The sequence below is a fragment of the Convolutriloba macropyga genome, chromosome 9 (genome assembly GCF_964194025.1).
Source record: "Convolutriloba macropyga chromosome 9, txConMacr16.3, whole genome shotgun sequence".
Taxonomy (NCBI): domain Eukaryota; kingdom Metazoa; phylum Xenacoelomorpha; order Acoela; family Convolutidae; genus Convolutriloba; species Convolutriloba macropyga.
The window spans coordinates 11569546-11585357 of NC_134476.1; the positions used below are offsets into that span (position 1 = coordinate 11569546).

The window sequence follows — 15812 nt, forward strand, 5'->3', positions numbered from 1 at the left end:
TGGTCTCGAGATGCTGGCTCTACAAAACTGACAAAACTGACGGGGATCAACAGTTATGGACACCAATTTTTTTTTAAAAAAAAATCAGAATTGTCAAAAGTTGCAGGTATACGAAACTCTATTTTTTTCAGCTCTAAAAGATAATTGGTAAAATAACGATTGCTAACTCACTCAAAGTTCAAACCTGCGGCGCTTGGCTTAAAGTGAGCCACTTTTTCACTAAGCCGAGCTAACAGTATGTAGTGCCAACAAAACAGGAGACACACATACCAACCAGGAGGGCAACTATCTTGTCAGGGGTGTTATTATATCTAAAAATGGCGGCAAAGTGAACATTATTTTATTACGAACTTCACACATAGCAGTTTTTTAGAACCTGTACTTTTGTTGTACTTTTCAAAAGCCATTGTTGTGGTTGTCAAATTTCGGATCGTTCCTTAAAAGTAGTTCCGCTGAGAAAGTGCGTTAGTGTTACTCAGAGCAAATCTATGTTATATCTGCCACCAATAGTTAAACCGACCCAACTCTTGAGGTGCTTTTAACAGAAAGACCACTGGTATCCATTTTTTGTCAGCAGACGCCACTCAAGTGCTCTAAATGATCTCCAAATTTATTTTTTGTCTTTGCTTTTCTTCTGTTTTTAAACTCCGATAGCACTTACCCAACGTTGAGTTCCAATCATTTGAAGTGTGTTATTGCTAGAGCGCTACAATCCCTCAAGTGGTCTTTTAGCGGTGTCTAATTACTACTGGGCGTATCAATAATTGTGAAGCTTTAAGATTACTAGACAGTTGGTTTACTCATTCTTAATTCAAAACTGCAGCACTACTATTCTGCTTACTTAAGCAGTTTTTTGTTTGATTGTAAAAGGCAAGTACCCAACGTCATAAAACGTAAAAATTTAACAATGGCTTATTTCCTCAGTTCGTTACAACCCCAAAATTTTGACGTTGCATTTCCTTTTGCAATTCTTTTTTGAACTTCAAACTGATTAAGTAAATAGTTTGAATTCCAGTGAAAAGAAAGTGATTAGCGAGACGTACTTATGGCGTCTTTTAGTGATATCAATCTCTTCATGTCAACAGTTCTGGAACAATAATTGGAGTCAATTGGATGATAATCTTTATTATAACACTTCTCTCCTAAGGATCGCCAAATGTTGCTATTTTGAAAAAAAAACAATTTTACTCAATTTTCTTTAAAAAAAAAAGCGCGAGCTGAAATTTAAAAAATGACTGCTTAGTTTTATTGACTAGTTGAAGAATTTATATATATATATATATATATATATATATATATATATATATATATATATATATATCATGCGTAGTAAGTGCGAAAAACAATGTGACAAAACCTTAGTTCTCATTGGTTTTATTTTTTCCTTTTTATTCCTCCTTTTTCTTTTTGTAAAATTTATTCTGCCCAATTCTAAATGTTTCACTTTTTTTATTAGATGCTGCCTACTTTAAAAATTCGTGTCTGTATTACTATGTGACAAATAATGAGACAAATTTGGAGTTGTTCTTAGTTAAAAAGAATCAATTTGTATAATTACGTTTTCGGAAGAGCTTTTATTCTAAACTAAACTAAAGTTTTGTGTTTGTGTACTAGATCTTGTCGCCTATTTTGAACAACTAAATTTTTCTCAGAGCCAGCTAGTTACATTTTACCGGTCTAAAATATTAGTTTTTTTCGAACAATATTTCAAATGAAGATTAGGGGTTCGTGTTCTGCTAAACATAAAAAAACTTCAAAAGTAGCTAGCTTCTGGATTGTTCACTAAAACATAAGATTAAATTGTGGGTACAGTGTGAATATATTTATCATTGTGTGATTTAGCAACATGCCCTGTGCCCTCTGAACCCGACCAATCAGCAGCCTCCCCTGTTGCCAATATAGTATATGGTGGACTCACAGCTGGGTGTGAATACACTATACAAATGGTCAGTTACTGTACAACATCGGGCGGAGTATCGACAGCAGTCGCCACCCCAGTCAAACACTGCACCCGTAAGTCCCCCCCCCCCTCTCCATCAAACCCTTCCCCTCGATCTCTCTACACATTATTAAAAAATAGTCTGCGCAAGCACACTGTGTTCTCTTGCCGTACCCCGAATCAGAAAGTTTTGTATGTCACCCCAGGTTGAGATGTTCGTTGATGATCAGAAAACAACGCACGGGGGGGGGGGGGGGTGAAGTACGTCTTTAATACATGGTGGAGCAACCTAATAAAGTCTGCCACCATAGTCTTTTTTTGAATCAAAGTCCGTGCAAGCTGATCTTGGTTTTTGAAAGCCTGATTAAACATTTGCTTCGACTAAAACATTTTCAAGTTGTTCCTTATTACATAAGTTTCTTAAGTTATTTTTGTTTAATCGATTCAATAATTCAATCTTTCCATCTAAAGCCGATGCTAAGATTGCTTTGTAGCAATTATTACGTCATCAATCTGTACTGTTTTTAGTTCCGGCTGCTCCCGAAAACTTCCGACAAATTGACTGTTCAACAACGTCCTTTCGAGTGGGGTGGTCCGATCCTACAGGGGTTACGACACCCGACGGGTACGAGGTAAAATTGAAGACAGAATCGCCTTGGACTGCTGTGTCGGGTGGGAGCTACGAGTATAGCGTGGGCGCAGGAGCAGCTGGGCAAACGTATGACTTCGAAATTCGAAGCAATATGGCATGTGATAATTCGGCTGGTGAAACTTTGTACTCTGACGTTACGGAGATAACGGTTTTCACAGGTGAGGAGTTAAGAAGTGGCTGTTTTGAATAGAAAAGTTGGCACTGAAACTGAACAATTTCAATCGATTCTTATTGCGAAAATAACAGTTGTAATACTTCTTGGTGAAATACATTAAAAATGAAACACTAATTATGAAGAATGGCGGGAGACTGGGTCTGGGATTAACTTCGCATTTTTTCATCTCTTTGTGTGCCATTGTGGCTACTTGAAAATGGCAACAAAAAAGAAGCAGAGCTTCATTGTCTAATCAACAAAACTGTCGTAAATGTGCAACTGTTTTAATCGCACTTGTACCTTGTGACGTCGAACAATGAAAAAATTTGAAACTTTCATTTTAACGTTCGAAGAAGTAGCTATTTATGAACTGTCTACTTAAAACAAACAAAGCAAACCTCGCCATCACTCAATAGATTTAGCTTTAATTGATTAGTTTAATGTTAAAGAATAAAGTTAAAACATACTTCTTTTTTTTTTTCAAAATATATCTTGAATCGCCAGATGTTGTCAGCACTGACATCTGAATTTGACCATCCTAAATACCAATAATAAAAGGCAATACATCATGCAAATGCAATAAACAAGACCACGATTTCAATACATACCTCCAACAACTACCGTTTATAAGACGTGGCAACTCTGATTAAAACATTGCCACACATTTGCTCTTACTTTTCTGAACTCATTCAACAACTTGACTTTGTTTCGGCGTTTAACAGTTTTCAGATGTCAATGCCATCAATCGATAGGTTGAGCTGGCAGACCTGGATCAAAAAAGACGTGCCTATGTATATTATGTAAAGAAATCAATTTTGATCCATTTTTTAAAAGACGTACTTTTTAGTTATTAATGAATTTTTGAGTTGCTTTTTGTCGCCTTGGTTTTTAGCATCATTAATGAAGTTCCCAACAGGTTTATGATGAAAGAATATTCATTTCATTTATTTGATAGTTAATCGATTTTAGTACTTTGAAACTGTTTTGGTTGAATTTGGGTGATTTTTTTTAGTTTTGTTCTTATTTGTTGTCTTTTATGTTGTGTAGCTACTTGGTCTCTTCATTGTGGAGTTCTCGAGCTTTCTATCAAACATTGAGCTAACAAACATTGAGCTATTTGTTTCAATTTGCAGCGACTAGTTTTATGCTTGGACACTATTTGTTTCCGAACATTTGCAGTGAATTTTTTAATAAGTTCCTAGTTCGTTGCATTTTTTTGTAACTTTGTTCCTTATTGTAATTAATAAAAGGATTGTAAGTGCTTTTTTACAATAAAAATTATGAGGTGCTTGCTATAAGGATTTTGGCTTATGTTTACGCAATTCAGTGACTTTGATGTCAATTTTTGGGGAAAACACTTTTTTTTCCAATTTTTATTCTTACTTTTTCGTGTTTTTCTGACTTGGGCTTTTATTAACTACCAACAGGCTAGCGTTGCAGTAATAATGATAGTCACGTTATTCATTTTTTATTTCTTTTGATTTTAGATTGGGACTTGCCCTGCTTTTGTTGCTTCAGGGTTTTTGTGGCAACCATATGACGTTACACTCACTTAAAAATCTGCTTTTTGTTCATTCACTCATTCAATTTAACTAATTAAGGCGTGATGTCATTTTAGGCGTGAAATCAAGGATGTGATATCACATCACTCAGTTGATAAGGTCAACTAAGTATAGGTCACTCTAATTGAAGTTTTTTAGGGCAGTTAAAACAAACAACTCGTAGATTATACTATTTCTTCTTAGCCAGTATATATATCTCAAAAATTAGTTAAAGGAATCGGAAATTTCTCTTGTTTTTTTTTATCTTTTTGACACCGCATACCTACAAATATAACGTAGCTCTCTTCTGGATATCTGACCGCTATGATTATTTTAGGAGTATATCGAGATATGTAATCTGGAAAAATGTTTGGAGTTTTTATTGCTTATTTATTTTTTATATTTCCTCAATTGACACAGAGGGTCTGAAAAGATTCAAAACTCGACTATTCTCTTTTTCTCTCTTCAGCATTTCTTTGTTATTCAGATAGTCCTCCTAACAATGACACCCCAATTAGAAAAGCAATAGTAACTGGCAAAAATAGAGCCGCAATTCAGTTATTCATGTATAGGATAAAGTACGCTTCGAGGCAAATATTTTCTGTTAAGGAGTAAAGTAATTTTGGATCTTTTCCGTTTGTGCCCCCCCCCCCCAGTACGTTATGCTCCCCCCAGTGACAGAGCACGTGTCATTACATAGTAAATCATTATGTAAAAATATTGCACGTGCATCTGGGGGTTGCAAATAATATGCACCCACTAAGCTGGGGGGGGGGGGGGGCACAAACGGAAAAGATCCGTAATTTTAATCAATCTTGAAAGCTTTTGATGGCTTTGTGCAATTAGTTAAATGAATTTTTCTTTGAAAGTGTGATTTTCCTGTTGTCTCGAATTTCTATTTCAAGAGCATGAAAGGTTCAATAACGATCAGATTTTTTTTAAAAAAAAAACAAATAAGGATAATACAATTATGCACAATTTTAGTGCAGGTGAATTATTTTTTTTGGGTTTGACAAAAAAGTTTGCAATTACATGCATTACTTAAGACGAAAAATACGAATGCATTAGTTACCGGACAAATCTTGACGATGAAATTAAAACTTCCTATTAAGGTGTCTATGAAAAATTGCTGTCATTTAAAACTCACAAAATGATAGTTTGAAAAATTAAAAAATGATTGTTTTGAACTTTAATCCGTGACAAAGTTATAGTCCTACCAATTTCATGACTTTTCGTATCATAGCTACGCTCCATAAAAATGAAAGTTCTACGATTAAAAACAACCCCGGTGTCTAATGTTAAGGGGAACCAATTGTGTTTGTGTTTATAGGACTGACATCAGTCGACAGCGCCGTGACCGGTCGATCCTCAGACACACTCATTTTCTCCCTCGGAGTCACCCCCGCAGGTTCGCCCTTCACAGAGTATGTCGTCGAAAGATGGGACAAAACCCGAACTAGCAAACTTGAGACCCTCTCGCCCGCACCCGGTAGCAGCCAGACCTTTGCCAACTTTTCGGGTTTGAGCGACTGCACCGAGTATGATATCGTGATCTTCACAAACAGCTCAGGTTGCGATTCGGCATCAACTGCTCTGGATAATGAAAACACATGTTAGTTTTCATTTTTAATTTTATAATAATAATAATAATAATAATAATAATAATAATAATAATAATAATAATAATAATAATAATAATAATAATAATATTAATAATAATAATATTAATAATAATAATAATAATAATAATAATAATAATAATAATAATATTAATAATAATAATAATAATAATATTAATAATAATAATTATAATAATAATATTATTAATAATAATAATAATAATAATAATAATAATATTAATAATAATAATAATAATAATAATAATATTAATAATAATAATAATAATAATAATAATAATAATCTTAATAATAATCATAATAGTAATAATCATAATAATAATAATAATAATAATAATAATAATAATAATAATAATAATAATAATAATAATAATAATAATAATAATAATAATAATAATAATAATAATAATAATAATAATAATAATAATAATAATAATAATAATAATAATAATAATAATAATAATAATAATAATAATAATAATAATAATAATAATAATATTAATAATAATAATAATAATAATAGTAATAATAATAACAATAATAATAATAATAATAATACTAATAATAATAATAATAATAATAATAATAATAATAATAATAATAATATTAATAATAATAATATTAATAATAATAATAATAATAATAATAATAATAATAATATTAATAATAATAATAATAATAATAATATTAATAATAATAATTATAATAATAATAATATTATTAATAATAATAATAATAATAATAATAATAATAATAATAATAATAATAATAATAATAATAATAATAATAATAATAATAATAATAATAATAATAATAATAATAATAATAATAATAATAATAGTAATAATAATTGAATTTAACTGATTGGTTACCGATTAATTTTGCAAAACATTTACAATATATATATATAACCATCAGTAGAGATTTTCCACGAGCAAAAGCTCTTCTTGGGAAAACCTCACAACAAAGTTATGAGCAGCGCAAGCAGTTTGCAAAGAGAAACTTTTGTTTCGGGTATATCTGGCAGTTTTCAAATTTTCTGTAAATCAAAAGAAAAAAAAACTCTTTTTGTTTTTCGACATATGTGATTGTGTTTTGGTGATATTATGATCGTAAATATTTTGTAAAGTACTGACCCGAGTCTCATATTATTTCAGTACTGAACCATAGTACATTTGTTATGTTTTTACAATGCGCAGAGTTCCGATCATGGTATCTAATAGTCATTTCATGGCAATTTTTTCGTTATTCTGTACATAATGGTCGATCATTTTGCACTTAGGATACGATGTTTCATAATGACGTTGCAATTTAGTATTAGAATGTCGTGAATCAGTACTGATATACTATGACACTAAGGTCTAAGGTTCGGGGACCCTGTAAGAGGTCTCGGACTAAATCAAACCTTTGATCAGACCATCTTCGAACGAGCATGAGGAGGGTGGGGGTGCACTTGAAATGACATTGGTTGAACAACTGCAAGAGCGCAAAAGTCTTGATAACTATCTGGCTGAAGTATCATCCATGATTATTTTTACTGAAAGAATGTAGATTTTATTTGAATAATTCCTGCGCTTGACCCCATTCGCTCCATATATTTCACTCGGGCGGGGGTGGAGTGTGGACAATTTCTCCATCGTTATTCGGTGATTTATTACAGTACCCGCCGATGTCGACATTTCCGCACTCACGACCCCTACTGCTGACGTCACCAGTACCTCAATCAGGGTAGTCGGCATCACTGGAGACGCCGTGAAAACGATCACAGCCAACGCGACCAGTGCAGATCCGACTTGTACTGGTGCCGATACCGAGACCAGTTCAACCACATTTGTAGTTCTGGACACACTGACTCCTGGCTGCGCCTATAACATAGACTTCAAAGCCAGCTGTTTGAGTATGGACAGTGTGTCTTACACGAGGCTCAATTATTGTACAGGTTAATTTTTGCAATAAATTCGTGTTTTTTTTCTAAACCGAAAAAAAAATTCAGTTTTTTTCCACAATTTCTTTCGGCTAATTGAACGTATCTGTTAGTTTTCAGCAAGGGATTAGGACAACTGAGCTAGTTTGAGCTACCTTTTAGTAAATCCAGCTATCGTTGGTTCTTTATTCAATATAGCTGATCAATATTCAGTTTGCTTGAATGCTTATAAAATCAACTGAGTTTGAGAAAACTGTCAAAATTTCTCTTTTTATGTCTATGAGGACAAATTGTTTGTCCGACTGTCACTTTCTTAGAATGATCAAATCATTAACTTTTCAATGAGCTTTTTTTCAAGCCTTCATAATAGATATCGCTATTCAAACTCGAAGACAAGAAACCGAATATGGCACAAATAATGAGCAAAATTGAACTTTCGTTTCAATTTTTTTTCAAGGCTATATTGAATAAATCAAGATCACTTCCTTAATAAACAGTTTTCACCTTTTCAATTTTTTTATAATGGGGGGTTCTATGCGGTATAATATGGTACGTTATATGCAATCGGACATTATCGATACTCTTTGGTTTTACGACTCGAAGAGGAATATTGATAGTCTGCAGGGTATTTTAACTGAAGTTAGCTGAAGCAAGTTTGTTCATGACTTGAACTTTAATTTTTTCTTTCCGACCAATGACTGCTGTTTTAAAACGTTCACTTCTAGTTTGGACATTGGACTTTAACAGTAGCTTGGTTTCTAATGCAGTAATTAGGAACTGTTGCTAATATTCATGGTGAGATGTTCTGATCCCATAACTGTCCCTTCCTACCCTATCCAAAATTACCGACACCCCTCTACCTACTCACTACCCCCCCCCCACCCAACCTAACCACAATTTAAAAACAGACCCTAGAAATACAGGCAACTCCCCGAACTAATTTCAGTTAAGTGTACTTATTTGCATCATTTTCTGGCTTTGTTGATTCCAAAGTAGTTATTCTTGATTTATTGAAAGTACTCCATTGTTCAATATTAGTCTAAATTTCAGAAAATGGATGAATGCAAATATGAATGCAAATATGAATGCAAATAGCGTTATTAAACATTAATTGGATTGGAATTTTTCTTTTGTAGCTCCCGCTCAAGTGCCAGCAACATGGGACACAGCCACGACAACCACAACAGCCGCACCCTTCACTTATTCACATCATTCGCCACTACCCTCCAAATACGACTACAAACTAACGGCGGATGCGGGGTAATATTCTTAAAAAAATGGCACTGTTCAAACCAAATAGACTATTAAAATGGACACCCAAGTTGCCGCCGAAGTTCCAGATTATGTTCTACGGTGAAACCTAGCTGGTTTCGGAGTACTTTGTGACTTGGCATTGCATTAGCACCCCCCCCCCCCCCCCCCACGTTATTACCTACCACCACGTCCATCGATTTCACCTCCATTGTTTGCAAAATGAAAAAAAAGTGTGAACGGCTCTGAGGGGATTTTTCTGAGAAGTTCCTCGATTACCCCCATTGTTTGGCTTCTATTGTAGGTTAATGATTCGCGGGGTCTCTTTTAATTCTTAACACCAGCCATCCAACCTCCCCCGTGCTAAGAGCGTATACCGGGGTAATTTCACTCATTACCTGTAATAACATAATTGGGGAAATTTTTGTTTTAAAATAAATTTGACCGGGTTATTCCATTACTTAGGCACTGGATAAAATTTCAAGTAAGCGTTTGTTTTAGTTACACCGACATTGCAAACACCCAGACGAGTGGGACTGCAACTGTGACAGCTGGTACCTGTACCAAAGTGAACTTCAGAGCCAGACTCAACTGCAGCTCCGACATCCTCGAAGGAGATTCGTTCGAGTTTGATGTCTGTGGAGGTAAGGTAGACTAAATACGGTCCATTTCGTTCCAAAATTGACCCCTACCCCTATTTAAACGGGCCAGAACATCAAGGAGCCACAAAGAACATATTCATTTCATAAAGGGGTGTTTTATTATACCCCCTTAATGGAATGAATACGTACGCTGTGGCTCAATGATGTTCTAGCGCTTTTGAATAGGGATAGGGGTCAGCTCTACACACCAAAAAACCCAAAGAACCTGATGGTATAACTCCAAGTTTTTTCCGGCAGACTTCTAGAAATATTTGCCCAATGCTGAATATTACGCTGAAAAATATCAAACAACAAAAAATCCCCGATAATTGGAAGATTGCCGCTGTGAGCCCTATTTTCAAGAAAAATAACTGGAGATTGGTACAAAATTACCGGCTTGTTTTCTTGCTGAATATTGCCAGTAAATTTCTAGAGGATTACATTGGCTTTAGCGTGTATAACTATTTCACTCGGTTTTTATGTCGACAACAGCATGGTTTTGTCAAGAACAGGTCAGTTTGGACAAATGTACTAACTTTCTTACAACTACTTTGCGCAGTCCTGGACAAAGACCCTAACGCCGAAACTATTGCTTTCTATACGGACTTTAGCATTGCATTTGATAAAGAAACCCAATTTGAGTTACTGAGTAAATAGCACAGATTGGTGCAGGAGGTTGTCTATTGGAGCTCTTTTTCGACTTTCCTATAAACAGAAAACAATAAGTTAGAGTTAGCAAAACCAATTCCGAAGTTTTTGAGGTGCCAGGCGGACTTCCTCAAGGTTTGCTACTGCGTGGAATTCCGTTCCGTGTTTTCATCAACGATCTTCCAGACATTTTCGCTTTTGCTGAACACTCATTATTTGATGACGACATGAAGCATTTAGCTAATAATAGAAACTACGGGGAATTACAACACGAGTTGCAATCCGGTGACCGCTGGGCCTCTGTGAACCAAATGAAACCTGCAGCAGAGCAGTGTTCCTCAAGTATCTTCAAAAGCAGTGTTCCCCAATTATCTTCAAAACGTTTAAACTTCTCGGACAATACTTGACGAGATTTTCTGTCTTCAGAAATTTATGTGTGTTTCTATCCGACGATATTTCATGGAAAGCGCATATTGACGCTAGGCCGAAGAAATTAAATCATGTTTACTACCTACTACGAAAAAACGTGCAGCCAAACGTTAAAACAACAGACTAAACTGGGTCTCTACAAATCACCCCTACTTCCTGTACTTCTGTATGGTTTTTTGTGCGTGGCATTGTCTAAACGTGAAATTCTGCAGCTTAAAAAATTCCAGAATAAAGCGGTAAATTTGGTTATAGGAAACAAAGAAACCATTTACCCAAACCAGTTGCGTCTTTTGAACATTTTACTACACCCCATGTTTCTTCAAATAAACGATATTTTGATGCTGATAAAGTTAGTCGAACGCAAAGAGTTCGAGCTGGTCCTGCCTGATGACCATGAAAAGCAAGGACGACTACCAGCTACCTTCAAGATACTAAAAAGATGAACAGAGAAAGCGAAGCTTAGACACGGAGACTTATCAAAATTTGTTTAAAAAACGCATTTTGCACGTGGAATTTTGTCAATAAAAATCTCTGAATATTTTTTGTGGTTGCAACAACTGCAAAAATAACTGGACATTGTTTTAGCCAATTCTTGCAGAGAAAGTGTCCTCACAGCTGTGGCTGTGATTTTTCTACAACAGCAAGAAATGATGAGATTTGAAAGATAGGGAGAATATTTCAATTTTTGTAGGCGTTCCAGCACGTTCGGTAACAACTGCGCGTAAATCGGCCACAGTTAGCAACTTTTGCACATATTTACACCCAGTAAGAGGGGACAAAATATTTACAATTTTTTCATTTGTATTGCCCCATCAGTTGGGTATCAAAATAGAGGTCAACATGACAACATTCCGAAAACTGAAATCAGTAGATAGAGCTGAAGAGATGTTACATTGCTTTGTTAATGAGGAGCATAAGATTGGCGACGATTTCAATTTTAAACAGAATAACTGAGTTGACATGAAGAAGGAAAACGAAAATCTTGAATCTTTCAAAAATTTTTAATTGCATATTACGGCGATCATTTTGGATCTTATTTTAGAGAGAAATTACCATGTTGAGATCGCAGGCCGAAGCTAACTCTCAATTCATCGTCTTTGCATCAGGCCGGTGCATTTTGCGCTCTCTTTATATGGTCTGGAAAATTTTCAAGCGAACACCATTCTGAGCAATGATTTAAATTTTGGCTAATTGGAGGTCTTTTTGATCTGAGACAGTCTGATTAGAGTTCACCTTGGTCTGGGACCTCAAACCGTTTTTTACAGTCAAAGGGTATCAATTTTCTCCACTACTACTCCAATCTCCAGTTGGTTCATGTGGCACCGGGAAATAACTTGGGAGTTTATCTTAACTCAAATTAGAAAGTGTTGTCTCAAAACCACTAATACGGAAAAACAGCAAATGTTTAATCAGAAGTTTACGGAATCTGCTGTAGGCCTGCTTACAGTAACATAGAGGAATCTATTAGCAGCACTCTAACGAACTGCATTCCCATATAGGGCACCGCCTTTTTATCCTCGAAATTTGTAAGTAGGATTTAGACGTACACTGTGTTCAAATCCGAAAAAACTTGAAATATGGTTACAAAAAGGAGTAGATTTACTCGCAAAATTTGGTACCGGTACACGCTCGTTATGACTATTTTGTGTTATTTATGAGTGGTATCCTTGAAAAACCCGTCAAACATTAGCTAATTTAACGGGATGAATTTTGAATCAATTTCTTGAATTCGTGAGACATTCATTCTTCAACCTGTATTGAGTTTGTTTTTTTTAATTATCTTATTGCTGAGCTCAATTGTTTAAATGTTTTCTCAACTAAAATTATTATTACTTTGATATACACTTCCATTTTCAGTAAATATTTGAGTTAAATTTTTGTAGATCCGAGGAATCAAACAGTGCTTTTTTATAACCACCCGAATAATGTGCACAAACCTTAATGGAGGATTATTTTGGAATTTTTTCTTTACATTTTTCTTTAACTAAATCTGGCCGACAAAAGCAAACATTCTTGAGCAACAGTCTGTTATAATCAGCCAGTACTGACTTCTAGAGTTCAAAAATTTGTTCTGGCTGATGCAGCGGGCATAACAACAACTATTTAGGCTTGCATTCATAGTTTTAGTAACACCTAATTGGCGATGAGACAACATGATGACGTAACCGGATCAGAAATATTTACTTTAATCCATAAAGGACCTCCTAAGTTATGAGGAACTTCATTCCTCCCTTGATTGGATGATCAAGTATTTTTGATGGCTGAATGCTATTGGTTGAACCCGTTTAATGTATTATTTTTCCTGATCGCATTTTTTAAAAAAGAATAGAAACAAATCGAAATATGTTTAAACGAAATAATGAAGCAAATATGGCATTCGGATAACTTAAGATGAAAACAGCGAAAGCACAATCGTATCATGTAAAAAATTCGATATCACAAGTAACTCGCTTTTTTAATTATTTTATATAATAAAAATGGATGTATGATCGTTACGACTTGAGTGAAGATTCGTGAAGGAAATAATTTTTGAAAAGTTTTGAATATCCATCCAATCGAATATCCAATTTTCATTATATCAATTAATTGCGAAACTTAGTTACTTGTGATATCCCGTACCTAACCTACCTAACCTAACCTAATAAGTGTCAGTATTAAATCAGAGTATTTTCCGTACCTAGTCAGTATTAACCCGTACCTAACCTAACCTAATAAGTGTCAGTATTAAATCAGAGTATTTTCCGTACCTAGTCAGTATTAACCCGTACCTAACCTAACCTAATAAGTGTCAGTATTAAATCAGAGTATTTTCAGAGAAATTTTTGTTTTGAGTACTGAATCCGAAAGTCTTCAAAACACTTTCTACTGTACATTCTTAAATTCTCTGAATCATAGGAAATTTCAGGACCAATCTTCTCTGAACTCCTCTGAATCAGAGGAAACTTATGATTTATGGATCAGAGGAAACTCTTAAATGAATTTTTGATTTTGCTCTGACTTAGAAGAAAATTTGGTGCAAAATGTGACCTGAATCAGTCCTGAGTTTGCTTTAGCGTTAGGTACGGGATAGAATTTATTACATGATACAGTCGTTCTCAAGTAAATCTTGGTTCTCATTGAAAGCTCTGATTATTTCCAGCTCCCGAGGAAGGTGTACTACTAACAGCCGTCCCATCCGAAAACAAAATTGACATCACATACGGGACGTCTCCGAGCTCACCCGTTACAGACTTCACGATCGGGTACAAATTGAACTCAGGCGGGTCAATCACCAATTTGACCTCCCAGAATTCGCCGACTGAGGTGCCGTCATTGAGTGGTTGCACTGCTTATGATATCTACGTGACCCCTTTTATCCAGGCACCGGACGGTAGCAGGGTTGCGGGGGCTGCCGGCTCAAATACCACCATTTTTACCCGTGAGTATTAAACAGGACATTTTTGTATGAACGAGGTTCTGATTTTAGACAGGGAATGCAAATTTCAAAACTTTTTTTATTTCAACTTGATGTAGTGGGGGAGCTAACAAAATAATTGATGTTTTGATGATTTCTATTATTTTGAACTGTTTTTGATTATTTGCTACGAGTCTGGTTTTTGTGATTTCTGAATTTTAGAATGTTAATTTGATTATTTTGATCCGATCATCAATTGTTAGCTCATTATTGGGATCAAATTTTTAAAAACTAGGTTTACTGTCCCAACCTTAATTAAACATTTATTATCAGATTGCCTTACCTTATAAAAATAAAATTATTCTTGACAAGATCGTAAATACTGCTAGGTGTTGAAACTTATTAGTTATGGAAAAATATGTAGCCTTTGAAATTTAAAAAGTTGAACCGTTTTTTTTTATCGTGAACCGTTTTTTTTATCGTTTTTTTTATCGTGAATATTTATCGTTTTCTTATCGTGAAAATTTTATCGCCTTTTTATCGTTTTTATCGCCTTTGAAATTTAAAATGTTGAACCGTTTTTTTATCATGAACCGTTTTTCTATCGTTTTTTTATCGTGAATATTTATCGTTTTTTTATCGTGAAAATGAACCGTTTTTTATCGTGAATATTTTGAAAAGTCAATAATCAGTTCTGTTACTAAATCTTGAATCAGCAATCCATTTTTTCCCAAAAATTTTTATCAAACAGTTAGAATGCAAAAAATGACCGCTTATGGGTTTTCAGTTCCTGCCGACGTTACGACTGCCGGAGGTCAAAGCGGAGCCGACCATCAATCTCTGAACATAGTCAACACTGACATGGGATCGAACAACTTCGACAAAATTCAGGCCATAATCTCAGCGACCACAGACGGCACCAACTGTCCGATTCCAGGAGTCGTGACGTTTACGAGTACCTCGGGATCCAATAACATCTCTGTAACCGGACTGGCAGATGCATGTGAATACACATTCGAGTTGTCGGCACTGTGTGACAGTGATACGTTGCAATCGGTCAACAATGTTTCGAAGAATTATTGCACTGGTTAGTAGTAGTTATAAAGCCAATTTCAAGATGATTTCAAGTTATACCCAAGTTGGGTGGTTACAATTTGTAAAAAAACGGCTGTTTATTAGTAGGACTTTTCAAGGGCCAGTTATTATTTTAGCATCTCTATTTTGGAGAGTATTATATTGATTGATATCCCTTTTCTAAGTTAATAGCAGTTTGAATTGATCGTTCTGCAGTTTGACTCAGTCAATTTTTCTTTCAGCTCCAAATAAACCAACAACACTGGCCCAGACTGGCTGTACTGCCACTTCAATCAACATGACGTGGTCTGGGGGGTCACCTGGTGACTCAGGGTAAGAAGTACCACCCGGTGGAACCCGCTTATGACCATTAGGGTCTTCAAAGCCACCTTAGTACCGTAAAAAATAACCACTGTTTTATTACATAATGGTGTAATTGGAGTCAAGTCATCAAAACTTTTTTTTAAAAATCTTAAGTCAAAAGTTAAAGTCTAAGTTATTTGTCAGTGCTATATGAACCAACTGAAT

The 15812-nt window shown here is 34.8% G+C and overlaps 1 protein-coding gene across 5 annotated transcripts in view; it reads left to right on the forward strand.

Annotated features, from left to right (window-relative positions):
- Positions 1 to 15812, forward strand: part of LOC142345599 (uncharacterized) — a 306540-nt gene that overhangs the window by 235043 nt on the left and 55685 nt on the right. For all 5 annotated transcript variants that reach the window (XM_075397728.1, XM_075397730.1, XM_075397731.1 and 2 more), the window contains 9 exons: positions 1843 to 2013; positions 2468 to 2749; positions 5617 to 5898; positions 7584 to 7862; positions 8984 to 9107; positions 9600 to 9742; positions 13956 to 14234; positions 14998 to 15297; positions 15527 to 15617. In XM_075397728.1, coding sequence (XP_075253843.1) covers positions 1843 to 2013; positions 2468 to 2749; positions 5617 to 5898; positions 7584 to 7862; positions 8984 to 9107; positions 9600 to 9742; positions 13956 to 14234; positions 14998 to 15297; positions 15527 to 15617 — 1951 coding nt within the window. The remainder of the gene's footprint in view (positions 1 to 1842; positions 2014 to 2467; positions 2750 to 5616; positions 5899 to 7583; positions 7863 to 8983; positions 9108 to 9599; positions 9743 to 13955; positions 14235 to 14997; positions 15298 to 15526; positions 15618 to 15812) is intronic.